This window comes from Watersipora subatra, chromosome 11 (assembly GCF_963576615.1).
Source record: "Watersipora subatra chromosome 11, tzWatSuba1.1, whole genome shotgun sequence".
NCBI lineage: Eukaryota > Metazoa > Bryozoa > Gymnolaemata > Cheilostomatida > Watersiporidae > Watersipora > Watersipora subatra.
This window is the reverse complement of record NC_088718.1, coordinates 43,680,038-43,693,410: the sequence shown is the minus strand read 5'-3', so window position 1 is coordinate 43,693,410 and position 13,373 is coordinate 43,680,038. Positions and strand designations below refer to the sequence as shown.

At 32.6% G+C, this 13,373-nt stretch overlaps 1 protein-coding gene across 1 annotated transcript in view; it reads left to right on the top strand.

Annotated features, from left to right (window-relative positions):
- Window positions 1-13,373, top strand: part of LOC137408105 (tenascin-like) — a 42,361-nt gene that overhangs the window by 16,263 nt on the left and 12,725 nt on the right. The window contains exons 6-10 of the mRNA XM_068094499.1: window positions 236-388; window positions 630-739; window positions 1,598-1,806; window positions 2,409-2,617; window positions 5,025-5,144. Coding sequence (XP_067950600.1) covers window positions 236-388; window positions 630-739; window positions 1,598-1,806; window positions 2,409-2,617; window positions 5,025-5,144 — 801 coding nt within the window. The remainder of the gene's footprint in view (window positions 1-235; window positions 389-629; window positions 740-1,597; window positions 1,807-2,408; window positions 2,618-5,024; window positions 5,145-13,373) is intronic.

Sequence of the window (13,373 nt, the reverse complement as noted above, 5' to 3'; positions counted from 1 at the left end):
TACAATTACAAAAATTATGACCATGGGACAAACTACAGTTAACTATTAACAAAGACTATTTAAATATAAAGTTTGGTGTAAATTATGACCCTTGGTAACATAATAGTAAAAAATACACATTCACATTTTACTTCCTAAATATATTACCTATAGTTACAAAGTAACAATATTACTTGTTTAGGTTGAACATTTGCTTCCTGTATATGTATTACATGTGTATATAATATGATTGTAGGAGAATGTGGAAATACGTCAAGTATGAGCGCAGACAATTCTACCAGACAATTCACACTTCCTAATTCTGTATTTGAAACAGAATACACATTCACTCTTACAGCTGTATCGCGCTCAATATCAAGCAAAAACACTGAAGCTGACATAACTCCAGGTATTTTGCCATATCTGCTACCTATCCATTGCATATTTTTAATAAAATAACACAATTAGTTAAAAATAGATAGACACACTTAGATCATTGCTCTTTATATATACCGTTATCATTATCATTAATATAGTACACCATTACCTAATTAACATAAATTAACATAACAAATTTTGAACAATAGTTTGGCTAATTTTTTCATGAATATATATAAGTAAAAACATCAACACTGCAAAATATTTTACAGATGGACCAAGAAATCTCGGCGTTGTAACTGAAAACAAAGAAAATGTGACTTTATCATGGAGTGATATAAAGGGAGATGTATCCTACTATAGAGTCTACTGGAATGCTACAGTAAATATATAACACTTCAGCTATACTAACTGATGTCTAATAAAAATTAGAAAAATATATCGTGTTGAAAGCGTCAGTAAAATTTATATTAACAAAGTTGCTGCAAGCGCTGGTTGCGTTAAAACTAGCCACAAAAAATGTAATGGCTGAAAACTTTCTGTGTTCAAGAATTGCATATGCATAAACATAAGTGTACTTTTCATGGAAGGCAATATATGCTAATATATAGAAACGTACTTTTATATAATTTATAATTTTTGTTTTAGACCAAAAACTTTTGTAACTAAAGTAAAATTTGAATTGCTGACTAATCAACATACTAACTGTCACAGATCACCAGTGAGAATACCTATAAGTCTGATGTAATTTATCGAAATACCGTAGTGTACAATTTTGTAATTTTGATGGCACACATGCAGCTGAGCAACGTTTTTCTAGCTTGTTTCAGCCTTGTAAAGTAAACACTTGAAGCAATGAATTGAGTAGAACACTTATACAAGTGGGTGTAAAGTGTAGCAAAACTCCATTTATACAAGTGGGTCTAATTTAGACCCACTTGTATAAATGTTCTACTCAATTCATTGCTTCAAGTGTTTACTTTACAAGGATTTCTGTTAATTATTTTCAAGTTAGAGTGAGTTAAGCTAATTTGGAGTTGTACTACACTTTAAAAGTGTAGTACAACTCCAAATTAGCTTAACTCACTCTAACTTGAAAATAATTAACAGAACTCCTACACCTATTTAGTTAGCTTTGTTAGATTTGCAACTAACATATTTTAAAGTAGCTCACCTGACACAAGCATAAATGAAACTTTTTAATTTTTTTGTATTATTATTTTCTGATTATGTTATTTAGGAAAATGGAGCTATTAGCAGCTACAAAAACACTTCCGATGCCATTAAATTTACACTCCTGAGAACCCTTGAACCAGGCTACAGCTATGAGCTATCAGTTGTATCTATCAACTCTAACAGCTATATGAGTTCTTCAAGTAACATCATTGACTACACAGCAAGTAAGTGTTTGTCTACTCAAAATGCTGTAAAGATACGTGTCATAGAGAGGTGAGTGACACAATGGTAGCAAAGAGAAACTGAAACAAGAAAACATGGAGTGTCATTGAGCCAACATACATAACATATATCTAGAATGTTTGCACATATCTATAAAGGGATTAATTACCTGATATGTAGACTGCTTAAGGTTGCTGATTGTTTTTTTCAAAGTAAGTTATTTAGTAGTATTATTATTTATTAGTATTTATTAAGTAGTTTTTTTAAGTAAGTCAACAAGTTTTTTTCACTTGTTGCTGGCTAAACATAAAAAAATCAACAATGGCAATAATAACGACAAAATTAATAATAACAATACGAGCAACATTAAGCAGTCCAATGAAAAGCTTTGCTGTAAGGCTCAATTCGACTAATTGGTTTCCACATTATGAGAAAACAACATTGTTCTTTTTTAAGTTTTTTAAGCTTTATTAGATAATTTTTGATTTGATGGCAAAAATTGAAAAAAACTTCAAAGTGTGCTTCATAAATATTTCTATAATAGTTTATCTTCCTTTAAAGTAGTTCCCAATGAATTAAAAGCCAATCTCTGAAAGAAGTTTAATTTAGTAGACTAGATTGTCTAATGTTCATTGCAAACTGTTTAAAATCAGTTCACTAGCAAAAAAGAGGGAGAGAGGGGAAAAAAGCAAGAGAGATGGAAAAGAGAAAGAAATAAAAGAGAAGAGAAAAGGAGAAAGATGGAGAGAAAGGGGAAAAAAGCAAGAGAGATGGAAAAGAGAAAGAAATAAAAGAGAAGAGAGAGGGAGAAAGATGGAGAGAGAAAGGGAAAGAAAGGGAGAGAGAGGGAAAGAGAGAGAGGGTGAGAGGGGAAGAAAGGGAGAGAAAGAGGTTAAGAGAGAGGGAGAGAAAGGGTGAGAGAAAGGGCGAGAGAAAGAGAGAGGGAGAGAAAAAGAGAGTGAGATAATGAAAGAGCAATATATTGTGTGATAAAGCAAAGAGTGAGATGGAATGAAAAGGAGCAAAAGAGAAGAGATGGAAAAGGTTATAAAGACAAAGATAATGAGATAAAGAAAGAGAGAGGATAATGAGGAAATTATAGAGTGGGAGAGAGACAAAAAAATAGAAAAACAGAAAAATAAGGGAAGCGAAAAAGACAGATAAATGGAACGAGAAAGGGTAGAGGGGAGAGAGAAAGAGTTAAAAAATGAGATAGAGTCAAAGTACAGCATAGAGTGAGAGTACAACATAGAGTGAGAGTATAACATAGAGTGAGAGTAAAACATAGTGTGAGAGTACAACATATAGTGAGAGTAAAACATAGAGTGAGAGTACAACATAGAGTGAGAGTACAACATAGAGTGAGAGTACAACATAGAATGAGAGTACAACATAGAATGAAAGTACAACATAGAGTGAGAATATAACATAGAGTGAGAGTACAACATAGAGTGAGAGTACAACATATAATGAGAATACAACATAGAGTGAGAGTATAACATAGAGTGAGAGTAAAACATAGAGTGAGAGTACAGCATAGAGTGAGAATACAACATAGAGTGAGAGTACAACATAGAGTGAGAGTACAACATAGAATGAGAATACAACATAGAGTGAGAGTATAACATAGAGTGAGAATACAACATAGAATGAGAGTACAGCATAGAGTGAGATGGAGCAAAACAGAAAGTTAGAGAGAGATAGAAAGAGAAAGAGGGATAATGAAAAAATATGTAGTGAAACGAAAAAAACATAGTAAAGATGACAAGCTACTCATCTCACTTTTTGCTAAAAAATCAAGAACAAAATTTTCTTAAAATGAAAGTTTTCATTTTCAAATATATAAAACACTAGCATTGAGCGTTAGCAGGCAAAATGTAAACTGTGTGTGTGCAATTTTTACTTGAAACTAATAGATTTTTTTCTAAACTATTCAGTAAAGTAAATTAATAGTTGTTTAAGGATCTGCCGTATTTAAAAAGTAATTATTGCCAATAAAGTAATATAACAAAGTAATTTAATGTAGTGATATGTATGTTGTCTACTGCTTGCTAAACAGAAAAAAATGTATCTTCTGACAAATAAACATTAAAATGCTTTTTTTTTCTAGTTTTCAATAACGCTTCTTGACAAAATGGCAGCAAATATTTTCAACTCATAAAATGTTATGAAACAGAATTTAAACCATAACTATCACATACAACTTTTATCGGATTCTGAGGTAAATCAGACACGCTGATTCCGATTTTGTACTCAAAATATCGATTGGTTCACTAACCGTCAAAGCCATGAAGGCTTTTTTAAAGCGTTTCAATATCTGTCTCGAAAACATTACAATTGGCATGACAAGCTCTGCCCATAAATATTCGACGCAACCTAGCTTTTTAGGAACTCAAATTAAGAATGTTTAGACTGATTTAGAATAATAGAGATGGGTGTCTTAAAACCCATTATTATCTAAATTCAGCCTGTAAAATAATCTCAGTCTTTTATGAAAGGTAGATAAATTATTTAAAATTGTTTGTAGCTTGTTACACGATGTTTAATAGGCTGAATGCCAAGAAAAATGAGCTCAAAAAGCACGATTTTATCACAAAATAGCATTGTTTTTGCGCTTTTTGAGCTCATTTTTAAATATGCAACGCTAAACAGCTTATCTGCCATTCAGAAAAGACTGAGGTTATTTTGAAGGCTGAATTTAGATAATAATGGGTTTTAAGACACCCATCTCTATTATTCTAAATTGGACAAAACATCCCTAACTTCCATTCTTAAAAAACTAGGTTACGTCATGTAGTTATGGGCGGAGCTTGTTGTGCCGATCGTGTTGTTTCCGAGACCAATATTAAAACGCTGTAAAAGAGCCTTCATTACTCTGAAAGTTAGTGGACCTACCTTTATTTTGACTACAAAGTCGTAATCCGCGTGTCTGATTTACCTAGTAAATACAATAGAAATTGTATGTTACAGTTATGGTTTAATTGCTATAATCACCAAGTTACATTCAGAATTGTCTGGGTAAAAACAGAAACATTTTTTCTTTATTAACAAAGTTGATCAAATTAGGAATGGCGTTAAATTGTCAATTTAATTTATTAGTGTTCAGCATCTGCTTGTCTTCAACGCTTCGTGTAAAAATATATTTAAAATTTGGGGCCTATTTTTTGTATGAACTACATACTATTTTGTTATATGCTGTTGTTAAATGCATTCAAAGTGTACTAAAAAAAGGTGATAACTAACAAACTAAGTTTCAATTTATCTTATAGTTCCAAGACCGGTGACAGGACTGCAGCTCACAGAAAAATCATCAACCTCTCTCACCTTTACCTTGACCTTTTCTGGTAGATTTGACATGTTTAACTATAGCCTCTCACCTCAAGGAGAAGGTAAATTATATCTTGTGATGGAACTTCAGCTGAACACCAACTTTATTTCATAGCACAATATAAATTATTTTATTGTTTGCTAATTACTATAAACTTAATGGTACCAAAAAGTTTGATAAGCCTTTTCTGTATTAACTACAAGAATAGTGCAAAGATCTGGTTAACATGACACTCAAAACAAACAATAAGTATTTAGGTTTTTTTGCTTGAAAAATATTACACAATCTCATTGTTCAACATTTGAAAAATCTGCAGCAGTCACTCGTGAAAAGATGCTGTCTAATTTGTAAATCGACGAGTTTTTTTTGAATCCAATGCTAATCAGGATACATAAAAACTTATGCACTAAAATGCTAATTTTAAGAAGAATGGGAAGGCTGTGAACCTGTAATATGTGGTACTTTAGTCTGTCATACATGTAAGTTCCTTTGAGTACAAAACTATGCATTTTGCACAATGTTACCTCAAACATTGCAAAATTTGTACATTAAGGCGATCATTATCAGAGATATAAGTATGTATATATTTGTATGACAGGAAAACGGTGGAAAACTTTGGTTTTTATCACGTAAAATTTAAAACACTTTTACATTAAAATTACATAACAAACCAAAATTCAATGCTTTTACAGAAATTTTCTCTCAAAAACAAAACTAAAAAAATGTTGTAAAGCCATTATAACCGTCAGGATGCATTTATACAAGAACAATTGGTTAGTAACTGTGCACTGCTAGCTGGGCATTTTCAAATCACATGAAGTTATTGTTTTTATGTGTTACCTATTTGTATTTCTTTAAATTTATTACTGTTTAACGTAAAAAAATACATAAGGTGATATGATCTGCACTATGGTTTTGTAGTTCGCATTAAAGGTATCTGCATTTAAAAATCTATACTATAATAAGATCAGTGTCTGTCCATTTGTCCAAATCCACTCTAGCAGACTTAGAAAAAAGTTGCACTCACACTGGAATCGAACACCAGACCTTAGACTCATAAACATTAACACTACCCTATCACCACTAAATTACCGTATCATATCGGTACTTAAACAAAAGTAAACGATTATCTGCATGCATTCAGCTAATGAAAATATGTTAACATGTTGATCTTAGTTTTGATGTGCAAAATGTTTTATTTTTGTCACAGTTTATTTTTAGCAATGCCCAGTCGTGATAGACGCATTACAGCTAAAAAAATTCTAATGTTAGATCTATAGAATTTGGGTAAATGCTATTAAACAATAGTACAACCAAAATGTATTTATAGTGTTTATATATAATGTGGTTGAAAAGCTATGTCGATTGATATGCGTCCTTATCAAATACCAGGTTTACTGAACCCGTAATCCCAGTATATTCAAGCAAATAGATTTTTTTGGTAGAGGAAGAATCAACTATTCACATAGCAATTACTCATTACAATCTTTCCTGGAGCTCGACATTGCCAATGTTCTAGTAATTATAAAGATTGAAAGAGGAAAATTTGGCAATAATCTAAAAATTCAATAAATAAAGCAAATACTTTGCAAAAATTCTTTCGCTATTAATGATGATGATTAATTTTGCATCAAAACATTTTTATATACCGAGTGATTTAAAAGTTATGATGATTTACATGCGTTCCTATCAATTATTAAGCTTCACTGAATATGTAATCACAGTATATTCAGGCAAAAAAAACAAATTTGATTGCAAAAGAGTTAATTATGCACATACTGGTTACTCATGACAATGTTTCCTTGTGCTCGGGATGGCCTAGTAATTTCTTGTATCAGTAATTATAAAAGTTGCAAGATTAAATTTTGGCAGTCCTATAAAAATTCAGTAATTAAAGCAAATATTTTGTAAAAAACTTTTAGCTTTTAAAATTATTAAAATGTATTGTAATAGGTTGCTAGTAAAGTTATAAACAAGTTTGGCACTGACCAAAAACAGGTATTTGTGAAATTTATTAATTAACAGAAGCATGACTACAACTGGCAGTTATCTAATCTTATCAAGGTAAAGTAATAAAATTGTATGACAACTGTCTACTTGTGTACTGTTAATTAAAGATTGTTAGTAGTTAGTGTATGCATGTCAGGTGGCTGGAGAAAATAAGGAAAAGTTTTTACATATATACTTTAACAAAACCTTTATAGATTTTATCAGAAAGTATCAATATTTTTCTATGGTTTGCGATTGTTTTTGATGTTCGGTGTGACATGACTGCCAAAATACTTAAATATTAAAATCAACCAGACTTGATACCAGTTCAAATACTCGAGAGAAAAATACATGCAAAAGGATGCCACTAGCTGTTATAGTTGCAGCATTACGCGTCTTTATTCTGTCAGCTCATTTGCAACTATCAACGTCATAATCACACTTTCGCATTATCTGATCATTTTAATCGTAATCAAGTTTTATTGATTTTAATCTTAAAATCGTCCTGGCAATCAGATCCTCTCAAATATCAAAAACAATCACAAACAATAGAAAAATGTTTATACTTATTGATAAAATCTATTAAAACTTGGTGGAAGTTCTTCTTTAGAGGGAATGCTGTATTTTACTATAAACATAGAAAGCATTGCATCAGTACTGGGTTTTTCTTTAAGGGGAATGCTGTATTTTACTATAAACATAGAAAGCATTGCATCAGTACTGGGTTTTTCTTTAAGGGGAATGCTGTATTTTACTATAAACATAGAAAGCATTGCATCAGTACTGGGTTCTTCTTTAAAGGGAATGCTGTATTTTACTATAAACATAGAAAGCATTGCATCAGTACTGGGTTCTTCTTTAAAGGGAATGCTGTATTTTACTATAAACATTGAAAGCATTGCATCAGTACTGGGTTCTTCTTTAAAGGGAATGCTATATTTTACTATAAACATAGAAAGCATTGCATCAGTACTGGGTTCTTCTTTAAAGGGAATGCTGTATTTTACTATAAACATAGAAAGCATTGCATCAGTACTGGGTTCTTCTTTAAAGGGAATGCTGTATTTTACTATAAACATTGAAAGCATAGCATCAGTACTGGGTTCTTCTTTAAAGGGAATGCTGTATTTTGCTATAAACATAGAAAACATAGCATCAGTACTGGGTTCTTCTTTAAAGGGAATGCTGTATTTTACTATAAACATAGAAAGCATTGCATCAGTACTGGGTTTTTCTTTAAGGGGAATGCTGTATTTTACTATAAACATAGAAAGCATTGCATCAGTACTGGGTTCTTCTTTAAAGGGAATGCTGTATTTTACTATAAACATAGAAAGCATTGCATCAGTACTGGGTTCTTCTTTAAAGGGAATGCTGTATTTTACTATAAACATTGAAAGCATTGCATCAGTACTGGGTTCTTCTTTAAAGGGAATGCTGTATTTTACTATAAACATTGAAAGCATTGCATCAGTACTGGGTTCTTCTTTAAAGGGAATGCTGTATTTTGCTATAAACATTGAAAGCATTGCATCAGTACTGGGTTCATCTTTAAAGGGAATGCTGTATTTTACTATAAACATTGAAAGCATAGCATCAGTACTGGGTTCTTCTTTAAAGGGAATGCTGTATTTTGCTATAAACATAGAAAACATAGCATCAGTACTGGGTTCTTCTTTAAAGGGAATGCTGTATTTTACTATAAACATAGAAAGCATTGCATCAGTACTGGGTTCTTCTTTAAAGGGAATGCTGTATTTTACTATAAGCATAGAAAGCATTGCATCAGTACTGGGTTCTTCTTTAAAGGGAATGCTGTATTTTACTATAAACATAGAAAGCATTGCATCAGTACTGGGTTCTTCTTTAAAGGGAATGCTGTATTTTACTATAAGCATAGAAAGCATTGCATCAGTACTGGGTTCTTCTTTAGAGGGAATGCTGTATTTTACTATAAACATAGAAAGCATAGCATCAGTACTGGGTTCTTCTTTAAAGGGAATGCTGTATTTTGCTATAAACATAGAAAGCATAGCATCAGTACTGGGTTCTTCTTTAAAGGGAATGCTGTATTTTACTATAAACATAGAAAGCATAGCATCAGTACTGGGTTCTTCTTTAAAGGGAATGCTGTATTTTGCCATAAACATAGAAAGCATTGCATCAGTACTGGGTTCTTCTTTAAAGGGAATGCTGTATTTTGCCATAAACATAGAAAGCATTGCATCAGTACTGGGTTCTTCTTTAAAGGGAATGCTGTATTTTGCTATAAACATAGAAAGCATAGCATCAGTACTGGGTTCTTCTTTAAAGGGAATGCTGTATTTTGCTATAAACATAGAAAGCATTGCATCAGTACTGGGTTCTTCTTTAAAGGGAATGCTGTATTTTACTATAAACATAGAAAGCATAGCATCAGTACTGGGTTCTTCTTTAAAGGGAATGCTGTATTTTGCTATAAACATAGAAAGCATAGCATCAGTACTGGGTTCTTCTTTAAAGGGAATGCTGTATTTTACTATAAACATAGAAAGCATAGCATCAGTACTGGGTTCTTCTTTAAAGGGAATGCTGTATTTTGCCATAAACATAGAAAGCATTGCATCAGTACTGGGTTCTTCTTTAAAGGGAATGCTGTATTTTGCTATAAACATAGAAAGCATAGCATCAGTACTGGGTTCTTCTTTAAAGGGAATGCTGTATTTTGCTATAAACATAGAAAGCATTGCATCAGTACTGGGTTCTTCTTTAAAGGGAATGCTGTATTTTACTATAAACATAGAAAGCATAGCATCAGTACTGGGTTCTTCTTTTAAGGGAATGCTGTATTTTGCTATAAACATAGAAAGCATTGCATCAGTACTGGGTTCTTCTTTAAAGGGAATGCTGTATTTTGCTATAAACATTGAAAGCATAGCATCAGTACTGGGTTCTTCTTTAAAGGGAATGCTGTATTTTGCTATAAACATAGAAAGCATTGCATCAGTACTGGGTTCTTCTTTAAAGGGAATGCTGTATTTTGCTATAAACATAGAAAGCATAGCATCAGTACTGGGTTCTTCTTTAAAGGGAATGCTGTATTTTACTATAAACATAGAAAGCATAGCATCAGTACTGGGTTCTTCTTTAAAGGGAATGCTGTATTTTGCTATAAACATAGAAAGCATTGCATCAGTACTGGGTTCTTCTTTAAAGGGAATGCTGTATTTTGCTATAAACATAGAAAGCATAGCATCAGTACTGGGTTCTTCTTTAAAGGGAATGCTGTATTTTACTATAAACATAGAAAGCATAGCATCAGTACTGGGTTCTTCTTTAAAGGGAATGCTGTATTTTGCCATAAACATAGAAAGCATTGCATCAGTACTGGGTTCTTCTTTAAAGGGAATGCTGTATTTTGCTATAAACATAGAAAGCATAGCATCAGTACTGGGTTCTTCTTTAAAGGGAATGCTGTATTTTGCTATAAACATAGAAAGCATTGCATCAGTACTGGGTTCTTCTTTAAAGGGAATGCTGTATTTTACTATAAACATAGAAAGCATAGCATCAGTACTGGGTTCTTCTTTTAAGGGAATGCTGTATTTTGCTATAAACATAGAAAGCATTGCATCAGTACTGGGTTCTTCTTTAAAGGGAATGCTGTATTTTGCTATAAACATTGAAAGCATAGCATCAGTACTGGGTTCTTCTTTAAAGGGAATGCTGTATTTTGCTATAAACATTGAAAGCATAGCATCAGTACTGGGTTCTTCTTTAAAGGGAATGCTGTATTTTGCCATAAACATAGAAAGCATTGCATCAGTACTGGGTTCTTCTTTAAAGGGAATGCTGTATTTTGCTATAAACATAGAAAGCATTGCATCAGTACTGGGTTCTTCTTTAAAGGGAATGCTGTATTTTACTATAAACATAGAAAGCATAGCATCAGTACTGGGTTCTTCCTTTAAGGGAATGCTGTATTTTGCTATAAACATAGAAAGCATTGCATCAGTACTGGGTTCTTCTTTAAAGGGAATGCTGTATTTTGCTATAAACATTGAAAGCATAGCATCAGTACTGGGTTCTTCTTTAAAGGGAATGCTGTATTTTGCTATAAACATAGAAAGCATTGCATCAGTACTGGGTTCTTCTTTAAAGGGAATGCTGTATTTTGCTATAAACATAGAAAGCATTGCATCAGTACTGGGTTCTTCTTTAAAGGGAATGCTGTATTTTGCTATAAACATAGAAAGCATTGCATCAGTACTGGGTTCTTCTTTAAAGGGAATGCTGTATTTTGCTATAAACATAGAAAGCATAGCATCAGTACTGGGTTCTTCTTTAAAGGGAATGCTATATTTTGCTATAAACATAGAAAGCATAGCATCAGTACTGGGTTCTTCTTTAAAGGGAATGCTGTATTTTGCTATAAACATAGAAAGCATAGCATCAGTACTGGGTTCTTCTTTAAAGGGAATGCTGTATTTTGCCATAAACATTGAAAGCATAGCATCAGTACTCGTCTTCTTTAAAGGGAATGCTGTATTTTGCTATAAACATAGAAAGCATAGCATCAGTACTGGGTTCTTCTTTAAAGGGAATGCTATATTTTGCTATAAACATAGAAAGCATAGCATCAGTACTGGGTTCTTCTTTAAAGGGAATGCTGTATTTTGCTATAAACATGGAAAGCATAGCATCAGTACTGGGTTCTTCTTTAAAGGGAATGCTGTATTTTGCTATAAACATAGAAAGCATAGCATCAGTACTGGATTCTTCTTTAAAGGGAATGCTGTATTTTGCTATAAACATTGAGCATAGCATCAGTACTCGTCTTCTTTAAAGGGAATGCTGTATTTTGCTATAAACATAGAAAGCATAGCATCAGTACTGGGTTCTTCTTTAAAGGGAATGCTATATTTTGCTATAAACATAGAAAGCATAGCATCAGTACTGGGTTCTTCTTTAAAGGGAATGCTGTATTTTGCTATAAACATAGAAAGCATAGCATCAGTACTGGGTTCTTCTTTAAAGGGAATGCTGTATTTTGCTATAAACATAGAAAGCATAGCATCAGTACTGGGTTCTTCTTTAAAGGGAATGCTGTATTTTACTATAAACATTGAAAGCATAGCATCAGTACTGGGTTCTTCTTTAAAGGGAATGCTGTATTTTACCATAAACATAGAAAGCATAGCATCAGAACTGGGTTCTTCTTTAAAGGGAATGCTGTATTTTGCTATAAACATTGAAAGCATAGCATCAGTACTGGGTTCTTCTTTAAAGGGAATGCTGTATTTTACCATAAACATAGAAAGCATAGCATCAGTACTGGGTTCTTCTTTAAAGGGAATGCTGTATTTTGCTATAAACATAGAAAGCATAGCATCAGTACTGGGTTCTTCTTTAAAGGGAATGCTGTATTTTGCTATAAACATAGAAAGCATAGCATCAGTACTGGGTTCTTCTTTAAAGGGAATGCTGTATTTTGCTATAAACATTGAAAGCATAGCATCAGTACTGGGTTCTTCTTTAAAGGGAATGCTGTATTTTACCATAAACATAGAAAGCATAGCATCAGTACTGGGTTCTTCTTTAAAGGGAATGCTGTATTTTGCTATAAACATAGAAAGCATAGCATCAGTACTGGGTTCTTCTTTAAAGGGAATGCTGTATTTTGCTATAAACATAGAAAGCATAGCATCAGTACTGGGTTCTTCTTTAAAGGGAATGCTGTATTTTGCTATAAACATTGAAAGCATAGCATCAGTACTGGGTTCTTCTTTAAAGGGAATGCTGTATTTTACCATAAACATAGAAAGCATAGCATCAGTACTGGGTTCTTCTTTAAAGGGAATGCTGTATTTTGCTATAAACATAGAAAGCATAGCATCAGTACTGGGTTCTTCTTTAAAGGGAATGCTGTATTTTGCTATAAACATAGAAAGCATAGCATCAGTACTGGGTTCTTCTTTAAAGGGAATGCTGTATTTTGCTATAAACATTGAAAGCATAGCATCAGTACTGGGTTCTTCTTTAAAGGGAATGCTGTATTTTGCTATAAACATAGAAAGCATTGCATCAGTACTGGGTTCTTCTTTAAAGGGAATGCATTATTTTGCTATAAACATTGAAAGCATTGCATCAGTACTGGGTTCTTCTTTAAAGGGAATGCTGTATTTTGCTATAAACATTGAAAGCATAGCATCAGTACTGGGTTCTTCTTTAAAGGGAATGCTGTATTTTGCTATAAACATAGAAAGCATTGCATCAGTACTGGGTTCTTCTTTAAAGGGAATGCTGTATTTTGCTATAAACA